Here is a 12765-nt window from a genome sequence, read left to right on the forward strand (position 1 = left end):
ACATTTCCAAGGCGATGTGATGTGTGTGTGTGTGTGTGTGTGTGTGTGTGTGTGTGTGTGTGTGTGTGTGTGTGTGTGTGTGTGTTGGTCTCTGGTGACAGGATCTACTTGCTGAACTGCCCTAACCAGTGTCACGCCGAGAACTGCGTGCCTGTCGAGATAAGCACTCACCTCGCGGGAGCGCGCACCGTTCTAGCTTCGTAGCGCTTCAGTACATCGTTTCGATATCTTTCATTATTATTTTTTTGGTCACTCACTATAACAATTTAACACACTGTGTGTGTGTTAAACACGGTACTTAGTGATCATTTTTAAGCACTCAGCTTATCGCGGTGTTCCGAAAAATGTCATTTGGATTGCGACCTGTTTTTTTTTTGGTTTTTTTTTCAATTGCGCAAAGAGGACTTTGATGTTTAGAATAAAATGTAGCATATTGTCTTACATCACTGTCCGTGTATATATTTGTTTCTAAATGTCCTTATTGAGTGTTTATGGTAGAGTTAAATAATCTAGGTCGGTTGGTATCAAACTTTCTGTGTTTAGTCCAGTCAGAGCCAGAAACAGCTTTTTGATGTAAAGTGTCGCAAAAACAACAATAAGGGGTGCGTGTTTTTCTTTTTTTTTTTTTTTAGCAACTGTGAATCCGGTCCTGCCGGGCAATGAGTGAGTGTGAGAGAGAAGTGCTTCTGAGTTTAATGAAACACTGATAACTATATATTGCGATAGCGTGTTAAATGTTTGGTAACACACAAAGAAACCAGACGGCATCTCAGATGTCCGCCGACGTTACGAAGCCCCAGCTTTGCGCGCTCCCGCGAGGTGCGAGCACGTCTCGTCAGGCGCGCCGATCTCAGCGTGACACCGGGTGCATCTTTGCGGCGGCTCCTCTCTGCTCAACCTATTGGCTGAACCTCCGCAGAAGGTCTCTGTGTGTAGCCGACTAGCATCATGGCGAACGTTGTGGATACTAAGCTATACGATATCCTCGGAGTATCGCCATCCGCCTCTGAAAATGAACTCAAAAAGGTAAGTTATGTGGAAAGGAACGATAGAGGCATCGAGATAGGAACAAAATGTAAACAATGGAAAAAGGGTCACCGGGGAAATGTGGCCTAGAAAACAAGCTAACTTCACTAACACGAGCTAGTTGTCCTGAATGCTAGCTCAAGATGCTCAGCGGCAGCCCGTGGCTAGGCTATCAAAGAGAGATAAGGCGTTTGACGAATTGCTGCGAACCGTTTATTGCGATAATATCTCGTGTATTTGTTACCAGGCGGATTCGGATAAAGACCACAAATTAATTCGTGTCGCAGCGAGGTGTTTTTGACGTGTAAACCCCCAGGAATATACCGGCAACCACGAGTGTGATAAACGCCGGCCACTAGGCGAAAGCTAGCTGCATTCCACGAAATAGCCTCCGCCAGTTCGACCTGTATTAATGCGTTTGGCTCTATAGTAGCACCAAAGAATAGATGGGTTTGGCGAAGTTATCCTCCTCCATAACTGACAATATATAAATGCGAAACTAGTGTGATTTTTCTTTAAAGGCTAACAATGTCTTTCGATGTGCGATGTTAGCTTGCTAACTAGTGTACCCTCACCGCAGTTAGCAACCACGCACGTCGTTGTGTTCGCTAAACTCAATTAGGAAATTGCCCCGCTACGACTTGTTGTACTTGCGCTGGCCAGTGGCCTCTTGTCATGTGCGGATGTAAGGCGTTTAACATGACTTTTCAACATGTGACCTTTACGTAACACGCCTTTCAAACCAGTCGTTTTGATTCGACAGAAACGACACATTAGGGCAGCATTACCAGCGTTATTGACGTAACTTCTCAGCTATTTCGTTTTACAAATGTAAGATAATTGTGGTTTCTTATGGCTTGTGACAGCACGACCCCTCCCTTAGTAACCTTTCTTGTGACAACCGAGTACTTAGAGTTGTAAAGAGCTCTCAGTGTACATCTACCGCATGTTAAGCGTTGCGCTATGTTTGAAATGAGATCATTTCACTGTGTGTTCTATTGTTTGTGAAGAGCATCTTGAGATGTCAGAGACAGCGATGCTCTCGCTGGTGGCCTGGTGTTTTTGACAGCAAGCTCGCATATCAAGTCTACAGCTCTTGGGAGTGTTTGTTCACAGATGAAACATTTAACTCGTAAAACCATTTCCCTCTGAGCCCAGGTCACTCACACAACTTGGTTCCCAATATTGGTTTTCATTTCCTCTCTCCCCTCCATTCCAGGCCTACCGCAAACTGGCCAAAGAATACCACCCTGACAAGAACCCTGACGCTGGAGACAAGGTATGAGGGCATAGAGGTTCAACAGGTCGTGCCTCCTTGATCGCAGTTTTAGAGCAAGATGGGATTTGAAATGTTCAAATGTTCAAAGCTCATGGAAAGCGGAGCTACTGGTGGCTGCCTTTGTCAATGGTCTGTGGTGGGTACTTTTTGGTAAGTTCTGCATCTGCATTCCCCCCCTGCAGTTCAAAGAAATAAGTTTCGCCTACGAGGTGCTGACAAACCCCGAGAAGAAGGAGCTGTATGATCGATATGGAGAACAGGGGCTCCGGGAGGGCGGAGGCGGCGGCCCCGGCATGGATGACATCTTCTCCCACATCTTTGGCGGAGGGCTGTTCGGGTTCATGGGTGGCCAGGGCAGAGGGCGCAATGGGGGCAGGAGGAGAGGAGAGGATATGGTTCATCCTCTCAAGTAAGTTAAAAAATGAATAATGATTATTATGATTACATTTATTATTTTTATCTATACATACAGGTTGGTGTGTTTTTGAGCTCATCCCATAATTCCCTTCTCACAGAGTCTCTCTTGAGGACCTCTACAATGGTAAAACCACTAAACTGCAGCTCAGCAAGAATGTCCTGTGTGGTGCCTGTAACGGGTGAGTTGACTTTTAAATCCAATAATCAGGAATTGAACATTTTTTTTTTTTTTGGGATTGTCGTTGCTGACGCTCCACTATTTTCACTACTTTCAGTCAGGGGGGTAAAGCAGGAGCTGTGCAGAAGTGTGTGGCGTGCAGGGGAAGGGGGATGAGAATCATGATCAGACAGCTGGCCCCCGGAATGGTTCAACAGATGCAGTCGGTCTGCACGGACTGCAATGGAGAGGGTAACGCACCATGAACATCGACACACTCGTTGTTTTATTTTGTTAGGGGATGAGGAGGACAGTGCCGGCAGTGTCTGGAAATATCTGACGTGTGTGTGTGTGTGTGTGTGTGCACAAAGGTGAGGTGATCAATGAGAAGGACCGCTGCAGAAAGTGCGAGGGCCACAAGGTGTGCAAGGAGACAAAGCTGCTAGAGGTGCACGTGGACAAAGGAATGAAGCACGGGCAGAAGATCACCTTCTCCGGGGAGGCTGACCAGGCGCCCGGCGTGGAGCCAGGAGACATAGTCCTGGTCCTGCAGGAGAAGGAGCACGAGGTTAAAGCAACAGACCGATAATTGTCCATCGCTCACACGTTTTGCGAGCCTTTTTGTTGTTGTTGTCGTCGTCATTGACGACGACTAAATCCTGGGCTTTTCCCTCCTAAACCAGGATTTCCGCCGCGAAGGCAGCGACCTCCACATGGTGCAGCGTATCGGCCTGGTCGAGGCCCTCTGCGGCTTCCAGATGACGGTGGCGCACCTCGACGGGCGCCAGCTGCTCGTCAAGTATCCCCCTGGCAAGATCATCGAGCCAGGTGAGCGCCCGGGGGGGTCTCACAGCGTCGCTCTTTTTGTCGCAGGTTCTGCCAGTGGTCGGCTGATCCGAGGATTGCGACCGGCTGACTCTTCCAGTAATAAGCAGTGAAAAGCTTATTAGTCAGCCGAATGTCCGCTAACAGATTAATAATTAACAGCCAATCCGTCTGTTTACAGATAAGAGGGGACTTGAACGGAAGGCAGCGATTCTGTCCCCAGTGATTCTCGTTGCGTGATGGGAACTGTATTCCTCACGTGTGTCTGTTTTCTTTTTCTTTTTTTTTGTTGCGCGGCAGGTTGCATTCGGATGGTGAAGGGGGAGGGGATGCCCCAGTACAGAAACCCCTTTGAGAAGGGAGACCTCTACATCAAGTTCGACGTCCAGTTCCCTGAAAACAACTGGATCGACGCCGACAAGCTAAACGTAAGCAACCCCCCCCCCAAAAAAAAACAAAACAAAAACAACACACACACACACACACACACACACACAAAACCCCACACCTTTTTTAAACTCAACGTTCACTTTAAATGTTCACATTTCTCCCAGGAACTGGAGTGCTTGCTGCCCGCTCGCGCCGAGAACCCCGTAATCGCCCCCGACGCCGAGGAAGTGGACCTGACAGATTTCGACAGGAGTCAAGGGTCAGGAGGCGGCGGCAGGAGAGAGGCCTACAACGACAGCTCCGACGAAGAAGGAGGCCATCACGGCCCAGGGGTGCAGTGTGCACACCAGTAAACAAGAGACTCGTACATACACGGCACGCACCCACGCACGCACGCACACACACACATTTTAAAAATCGAAAAACACACGAGCGTCGCTTAAGTCCTATCGTTAACACCATTCGAGACTTGAGACGACACACACACACACATACCTACACACACACACACACACACACACACACACACACACACACACACTCTTGTACACGCACATCTCCCTCCTTTTAACGAATCCCATGAGAAGGAGACCAACGCAGTGACATACATATATACTCACCCTCCTCAGTTCCATGGTGCCCATAAGTCAAAGATATGCTGGATGTGTGACAGCGTTTTTGTGTTCATGGACAGTCGTGCTCATTGAGTTAAACAACGAAAAAAAAAAAAAGAAAAAAAAAAGCCTCCAGCACAGAAGATGGTCTCAGTCTCAGAGGTTCGCCGCCTGAACTCGACACGGACCTCCCCGTTTTCATCCTCGGCTTTTACCTTTCACTGTGGGGATGTGAGAAAAAAAAACACATCTGCGAAGCGTCTAGTGTATAAAAAGTAACAAAAAATAAATAAAAATGAATTATGTCGACTGCCTTGTATAAGGTGTAGTTTAGTCTCCACACACATACACACACATACACACTCAAGTGCATGCTGCTTTACCGCTGAAGATCTTGCACACATAGATCCAGGCTGCGGAACCGCCGCGGGAATCTGACGCCACATCTTGTGCGACTCCGACGAGCCGCCGCCACCGCAGCTGCTGTTTTTTTTTTGAAACGGGAGCCCCTCCCCCCCCCCCTCCCGGCGTGTGCCACACACCTTCGCCAAGCACCGCGTCCTCCAAGGTGAAGTGTCGTTTTTGAAAATGGGACCTCGTCCGCTTGCCGTTCGGCTGTAGGCGTCACCTCTCTGCCCCCACCCCGCCCCCCCTCTCCTCTGAGCGCAGCACCATGTTTTCTCGGTTTGGATTGTTTGTTTATCACACTCGGTTTGGTTGAAACAGGACGTGAGCCTAAATCCTTTCTTGTAGTCATCATGTTGACGTGGGGACACTCTTGTGTACTTTTCTCTGTACGTGTGACATGCAGTGGTTCGGCGTGTGAGCTGCTGTGGAATGTTCTGGCTTATTAGGGTGATAAATTGTTCTTTTTTTTTTCTTTCTCTATCGCTCTCTCTCTTTGCTTTATTTGTGTTGGACTGCAGTGTGAGTGTAGGATCAATTACAGGAAAAAAAAATATAAATAGAATGTTTAATTTGTTTCTCCCCCCTCCCCCCACCATGCCGACATCTTTCCTCTTCTCACTGGACCCACAGCGAAACTCTGTATCATACATATCTCCCAACCTAGTAGTTTTTAGCCCAAATCCCGACATGTTAAGATATTTCCACACCCCGTGGATCTGTAAATAGCTGCAGCCTCAGTCCGTTGGTGCATTCAGAGTCTACAGTAGCCACCCTTCGCGGAGCCACATTGGATAAACATGCGACTGACCGCCAGTGTCTCTTCTGTAAATGTTGCGTTCACATCGAGGGGAGGAATCGGAACCTCTGTAGACTGGAAGATATGCACCACTTGCGACTTTGTTGTGTGTGTAATTTAGGCCAACGGGGGTGGGGAGATATTATGTACACGGCTGAAGGGGATCATTGATAAATGCCATTAATGTTTATGCTTATGTTTGTCAGAAATAATTAAAATTGTACAATACACAGCACGGCCTCGGGAGTTCTTTTGTTCCTTTATTGGTCTGAGGGCCACAAACAACCACACTTTCACTTTCGCTTCTGCACGTAGAGCCGTGAACGATGGGGTCGAGTTTACGTTTTGTGATTTGTGGTTTGGATGAATCCCAGATTAACACCGATGGGTCTTATGAATCATATCTACTCCCTCCACCGTCCTCCCCCTTCCTTCAAAAGAAAGACGTGAACATGGAGGTATTCTCAGTCTGTTTCATCGCCTGGTTCGCTGCAGTGCAGAGCCACTGGACCCAGGAGTTCCTTAAAGCCAGCAGTATTCCTGTATGTTAATAAGGCACCGCCACAAGCCATGTTATTTTTTTTTTTTTTAACACACAAGAAGACCATTGTTAAAACCCTAAAACCACATAAGTCTTGTGAGATTTGAATATTACATATATACATGTATGTATGTATATATTTACGTACGTATACACATATACATATATATGTGTATATATGTGTATATGTATATATAGGTTAAAAAAAAAAGGTGAGCTCAAGTGTTCACCTGTCTCGTTTGGACTGCAGGACGCTGGATCGCTCCCTCCTCAGCTGCTCCAGTCTCTCTCTGACCACCGTCTTCTGCTGGCTCTTATCCTCCTAAACCCACAGCGGTTTCAGCGAGGAGAATATCGATGCCCACATCAAAACTTCCCTCCCAGCAGTGCACTCCTCATACCCGCGGCAGGTCCTGCGTGAGCTGCCTCAGCCTGTCCTCGTGCTTCAGGCCGAGCAGATCCTCCTCTGCCTTCCTGTTCTGGACGATGGACAGACGCTCCTGGACCTGAGGGACGGGTGGCGTCAACTCCTTTATTTCTACCTAACCTTTATTTCAACCCTTCAATAACGCCTACTTCTATCTACTATATATGATATATATTGGTAAAAGCTTAACATACTGCCCATAAATACATTCATAAAAGTGTAAACTCGCAGTACAATAAAAGTAATTTTGTTTTCCTACCGATAGAATGGTTCTTATTTATATCCAACAATATACATAGTGTTAAATATTAAGCGTGAACGCTCGCATCCTCAAATAAACCAACAAAAAGACGGCAGACGAGGTATACAGGCCACTGTAGTTCGCTGGCAAACTCGGGAGAGGAATGATGAGTAAAAGAGCGCTGCAATCTATAATGTAACCACGTGATGTTGCTGTTTCCTCTCAAAATCTCCAAATATTACACACTTTACCTTTCATACATCACTCCCGGTTTTCTCACCCGCAGCAGCTGTCTCTCCCGGCCCCTCTGCTGCTTCCACTCCACCTTCCTCTGCGTGTCAACCAGGTTGCGCATCGTCCTCTCCCTCTCCATCGCGGACACAGGCTGGATCAGCGTGGACTCCCTCCCTGAAGGGCTCCTGTCAAACTTCACAGGGAGGGAGACATTCAGCGCGGATCGTGGAAACAAAGTCTTGTCCGCTTGTTTACCTACTTCTGCTTTAGCTGTGCGGTTCCTGTCCTCAGCAGCGGGGTCTCTAAGGACCTCCCCGTGTGGCTCCCGTCCAGCGGGCAGCAACTCCAACTCCAGTCCTTGTCCTTCCACATGAAGAGGTGCAGAGCAAAGGTCACCGTCATTACCATCCCTTTGAAGCCGAGGAGGATCGGGAGAGAGGCCCTGCAGGGCCTGGGCGGCCAGAGCGTGCGTGGCGAGGTCGCAGTCTTCTCTCGTCTCCAGCGGCCTCACCTCTGGCGTCGACTGGCGAGAAGATGAGCAAAAAGGAATTAAAGGTCCAGTGTGTAAAGTTTGGCCTCATTTATGTGGTGTTTGAGAGAAAAAGCACAGCAAATTCATGAGGTTCAAATAATATGTTAGACGGCACCCTGCTGTTCAAGGTGCTATACCGTGTATGTCCTGTGGAAGGCGTAATGAGTATGTGGTTGGACGAGTTAAGGGTTTTCTGCTCAAAGAAGAAAAAAAAAAACGGTGGCTTTTGTTGAGTCTACGTGCCTGCACGTAATAAACGGCCGTTGCCATGCTAGCACACAAAGTCGTTGTTTTTCACCGCCTTTCCCACACAGTCTGAGGACACAACAGTTTAGGATTTTAATATTGGTAAAAGCTTAATATACTGCCCATAAAAACATTAATATAAAAATGTATACTTGCAGTACAATAAAAGTAATTTGGTTTACCAACCCATATGACGAGTCAGACAAAATAATGTATAAACACATCAGGAAAAGAAAAACTTGCTAAAAAACATTGAGCATCATGATAATAATACACGTGACCTTTGGCTTTTACAATTACAAGAGGTGCTTAAAGTGGTAGACATTTATGTGTACCCAAACTACTGTGTGGGTAACGTGTTACCGCAGCATTTGTTGATGATACATTCATGAAGGTAACGCCATCTGTTGGGAAACAGTATACGATGTTATCGTAATTTGATCAAACTTCGAAAGTACTATCTATATTTATAGAAGTACTTATAGGAATGAAATGTTTATGCTTTAAGTTGTTTATACAGCAAGGTTTTCTTTTCCTGTTGTGTGTATATATTATTTTGACAGACTCTGACTCTGTTTATACCAACGAAGAAGGAGGTGGGCGAGGTAACCAGGTTTATGTGCGCAGGCCACAGTAGTTCACTGGCAAGCTTGGGACAAGGAGGGTGAGCGAATGAGCGCTGCAATCTACAATGTAACCACTTGATGTTGCTGTTTCCTCAAAATCTCCAAATATTACACATTTAACCTTTAAATCGGATGCATGTTGTCCTTAGCGAATTCTGAAGCGATACTCACGTCGCAGCGCAGCTCTCCAGCAGACTGGGCTTCGGGCTGGACCGCGGCGGCTGTCAGAGCTTCTCTGTCCGTCTTGACCGACGCCTCTTCACCTTCGACTCCGGCGCTCACGCTGCTCTCTTGCTCTCTCGGTTTGCTCCAAGCCACAGCGATGAGGGAGCCCTGCTTCTCCAAGCTGTCGTCTCCATCCAGCCAAACTCCTCCCTCCTTGAAAGGACTTGGAGGCTTGTCGCTCGTCGTTTCCGATCCGCAAGCGATCTCCAGGTATGGCAGGACCTCCACCACCTCTCCGCTGCCACCTGTGGTAAGAGATGTAAAATGCTGCGGCCGAGTATCTGTGGACAATCGGATGTGTGTTTTGCTGTACCTGTGCAGATGTCATTTCCGTCTTCACCGCGTAGGCCTCTGCGGGGACTTGGGTCAGAGTTCAGAGTGAGAACTTCCACCAGCTCGCAATCGCTGGCATGATATCTGGCTGCTCCATCGCAGCTGGGGTCGGATGAAACGCTTGGATGAGGAGCGACTGCGGAGCCCGCAGTCCCTTGAGAGTCTGTGACGAGGAGCTGGAGAGCGCTGGTGTTGAGCTCAGATTCGTGATCGTCCCGTAGAGTTTGATCACGCTGGTGGGCAGGAGGAGGTTAATGGACAAACACAGAGCAGCCGTGCATCAGTGTGGGACGTGTGGACGAGACGCTGTGGCTGCCCTGACTCACCTTGTGCATCAGCGCTGAAGCTTGCACCTCCTGGAGCTCCATCAGTTCCTCCAGGAGGTGCAGGCTGCAGAGCGCCACCTGCTGCTTCGACCGCAGCTCGTTGCTCGGCTGTGTTTTAGGCCCACGTTGATGAACCGGAGGCTCCCGAGCTCCGTTTTGTGCGAGCAGGTCGGCGTAGATCTGTCTCAGCTTTTTAACGCATCCATTTCTCAAGTCATCTGCGTGAAAAATGTGTCAATTCTGAATAGGAAACCAATGAGCAAGAAACAGCAGCAAGTGAAAAGGCCGCTTCACCCTTTCCGGGATGCGCGTTTGGATGTTTCTCTTGCAAATCCTGCAGAGTGATGCCGCCCAACAACTGGAGCAGCTGCATCCTCTCCTGCTCCTCAATCAGCACCAGCAACTGCAGCGGCGACTGTGGCGAAATACAAGGGCAAGATTTTGCTGCTTGGACATTAAAATGCTGCTCCGCCAAGCCTCTCACACCAGTTGTCTTCCTCCGCCTTCGATACCTGGGGCGGTGACGTCGAAACACAGTCTTCATTTTGCTGCTGGTCTCGGCTGTGTAGCCACCAGGCCGCCTGATCTGCTCTGCACGGACTCCTCACGTGCGGCCTGAACGGACAAATCAGGGACGTCCAGGGTGAAAACTTTCGATCGTCAGACGCCAACCAGACATTTGTCGCTCGGTCCGCGTCGAGGTACCATGTCTCCCAGGACTGCCGCGCTGCCAGCAGAGCGCCGTAGGAGGTTGTTTCCCTCCGCGCCCTCACCGTAGCCAACTTGATGTAGAGACACAACATGCTGAGGTTCTCCCCGTCCAGCCTGGCAGGCAAATTATTAACAAAAAGGCCTCAGTGCATCAACCTCAAGTTTATTAGCATCTCCTCGTCGGTGATCTTTCACCCTGAAGTTTCGGTCCAGTTTACCTCTTGCTCAGGATCTTCACTGTTTCCTTCTCGCGTTGACGAATCGCACGTACGTCACAGAGAAGTGAAGCAGCCGTCCAGGACTGTTGCTCGGACTCTGAGCAGCTGTCAAAGGAAACGGCCCTGCGTAGGAGGTGCAATATCCAATTACTCTTTTGGTGAGCAGGTTTATCACCTCTTAAAGTGTGAAACTCAAGGTTGCTGTTTTTCTTCCTTTAAGAGTTACACATTGTTTTTAGCCCCCGAGATGCTAACTCCTTGTTTATTCCTGTATTCACATCGAAAATCAACATTGAAATCTTTTCCACGTCTTCCTCCGCACGCCCGTTACCGGTATATCTTGAACGCTCCCGGCAGCTCGGCAAAACGGAGCACGTCAGCCGACTCCAAAGCCTCCTCTGCCAAATCCTCCAGCCCCTCCTCTGCCTGGCGCTGTTGCCATGGCAGCATGTTCTGCCAGTTAGTCAGAGCTGCGGTTGACCAGAAACCCACACTTACGAGCTGGCTCCCTGGCTGTTATGTATCGGGGAGAGAAAAACTCCGTCTGTGGCGGACCACTCACTGTGGTGCTCCCGGAGCATCTCCGTGTAGAGCAGGTGCGTCACCGCGTCGTACTTTACGTCCAGCATCAGGAGGACGTCTGACAGAGAGATGAGGCCCCAGGCCTGACCTCTGACCCCAGGGCGCCGACCCTGCCACGGAGACGGCGGCAACATACTCCGGGCGCCTTCGGAGGCTATTCTGAAAAGATAATTGGTTACTGCAATACGCACATCACAGGAATCGAAGTGGAATCATGCACTGGTTTCTTCCGCCACTTTATATTCTAATTAAGAACCTGATAAAAGTTAATGAACTCAGTTTCTTATCTTCACACTGTGCACATTTGTAAGATACTTTCATGGCCGCCGGTCACAAATGCTTTAACATTTCTTCTACTTATTACATTCCTTGGATTCATCATTGTTACTGAAATATAACATTCCACATGTAAACTTCGGCTGTTAAATATGTCCTATTCACACATCCCAAGTCGTGCCTAGTCACATTCTGCATCCAACAAAAAAAAAAAGATCTTTTACATATGTGAAAAAAGCAGCAGAATAAAAAAAACAACTCACGAATACAATCTCACCAATAAAAGACCGGAACCATTTCATTTGAACCAGTTCATGCTCACCTGGCCCAGGAGTTCCTGGCTGCTATCTTGAGCCTCGTCGCTGCCTTTTTGAGGGCATGAAGGTCGCTCGTCTTCATCTGTGCGTGAAAAGAACACGTATTGATAATGCAAGCAGGCGCTGATTGATAGTCGCCTCACTACGAGCACCTACCTCCAACTTGTCCCTACAACCTAAATCGAGACTTGTCTTGTGTGCTTTTTCACATGCGTTCAGTTCTGGGGTGTCGCACACACAGTCCTGCGCAGGAGAATGGCTGGAGAATGATTTGGCCGTATCAACAGGTGTTGCCTGCATCCCAGCATTCAGCAGCTGGATGTCCCAGTACAGCTGAAAAAAAAAAAAAGAAAAATACATTTTTAGTCACGATCGGGTGAAATATTGGTCTGAGGTTCCACAAACTACCAAGAAGCAATGACTAGATACTGTCGGCTACCTTCTCCTGCCTTTCCCTCTCCCTCTCCATTTCCAGTAGCACATCCAACACATTTTTACCAACACACAGCCAGCTTTTGTCACCTAACGCAGCCTGAAAGAGACAAAAAAAAAGTGTTTGTTAATGGCCGGTGAAGGTTTGATCAGACTCTTTCTTGCTTGTTGACAGAAATATCTGCATTACCTTCTGCATGGAGGCACGCGCCTCGTCGGTGCTGGAGGGGAGGTGAAACACCTTGCGGTAGAGGAGGGTAACATCTGCAGCGGAGAACTCCGCTCCGAAAGTCAGGCCCAGGTACTGGTAGAGGCCAGTGGTGTAATCCTGAAGGAAGACGCAAAACAGCTTTGATTCTATTCAGACACGCAGACACAAAAGCCCTTTCCCCCCCTTAAATCAGTCATAAACGTTTTCTTACCGACTCCATGTTTTCACTATGGCGCACCGCTGAATTATGCAAAGTATTACTATGGCGACAGCTGGTCTGTAGAAAACACGGTTCAGGTTACCAAACAACACGAGTGATCACAAGCGGATCTGGATCCCGGGGGAAGAAATGTGACACAATCAGCCTCTGAAGTG

The 12765-nt window shown here is 48.3% G+C and overlaps 2 protein-coding genes across 2 annotated transcripts; one reads left to right on the plus strand and one right to left on the minus strand.

Moving 5' to 3' along the window:
- The first annotated feature begins 771 nt into the window (after positions 1-771).
- Positions 772-6144, plus strand: dnaja2b (DnaJ heat shock protein family (Hsp40) member A2b). The gene is made up of 9 exons (XM_076028915.1): positions 772-1026; positions 2246-2305; positions 2488-2714; positions 2821-2901; positions 2998-3131; positions 3251-3447; positions 3563-3707; positions 4005-4132; positions 4259-6144. Exons 1-9 carry the CDS (start codon positions 949-951, stop codon positions 4445-4447), a joined length of 1239 nt encoding a protein of 412 aa, XP_075885030.1. The 5' UTR covers positions 772-948; the 3' UTR covers positions 4448-6144.
- On the minus strand, positions 5694-12610 carry LOC142889903 (uncharacterized). Its single transcript, XM_076028579.1, has 19 exons — positions 12602-12610; positions 12370-12507; positions 12187-12279; positions 11904-12080; positions 11753-11829; positions 11135-11313; positions 10904-11042; positions 10573-10695; positions 10349-10468; positions 10156-10258; positions 9938-10058; positions 9644-9861; positions 9298-9550; positions 8931-9229; positions 7615-7878; positions 7402-7548; positions 6855-6959; positions 6684-6775; positions 5694-6452 (listed from the first exon to the last, which is right to left on the minus strand). Exons 1-19 carry the CDS (start codon positions 12608-12610, stop codon positions 6377-6379), a joined length of 2733 nt encoding a protein of 910 aa, XP_075884694.1. The 3' UTR covers positions 5694-6376.
- Positions 12611-12765: the final 155 nt, after the last annotated feature.

Source organism: Nelusetta ayraudi, unplaced genomic scaffold (genome assembly GCF_046127955.1).
Source record: "Nelusetta ayraudi isolate G7.1 ecotype Tasmania unplaced genomic scaffold, CSIRO-AGI_Nayr_v1 ptg000026l, whole genome shotgun sequence".
Taxonomy (NCBI): Eukaryota; Metazoa; Chordata; class Actinopteri; order Tetraodontiformes; family Monacanthidae; genus Nelusetta; species Nelusetta ayraudi.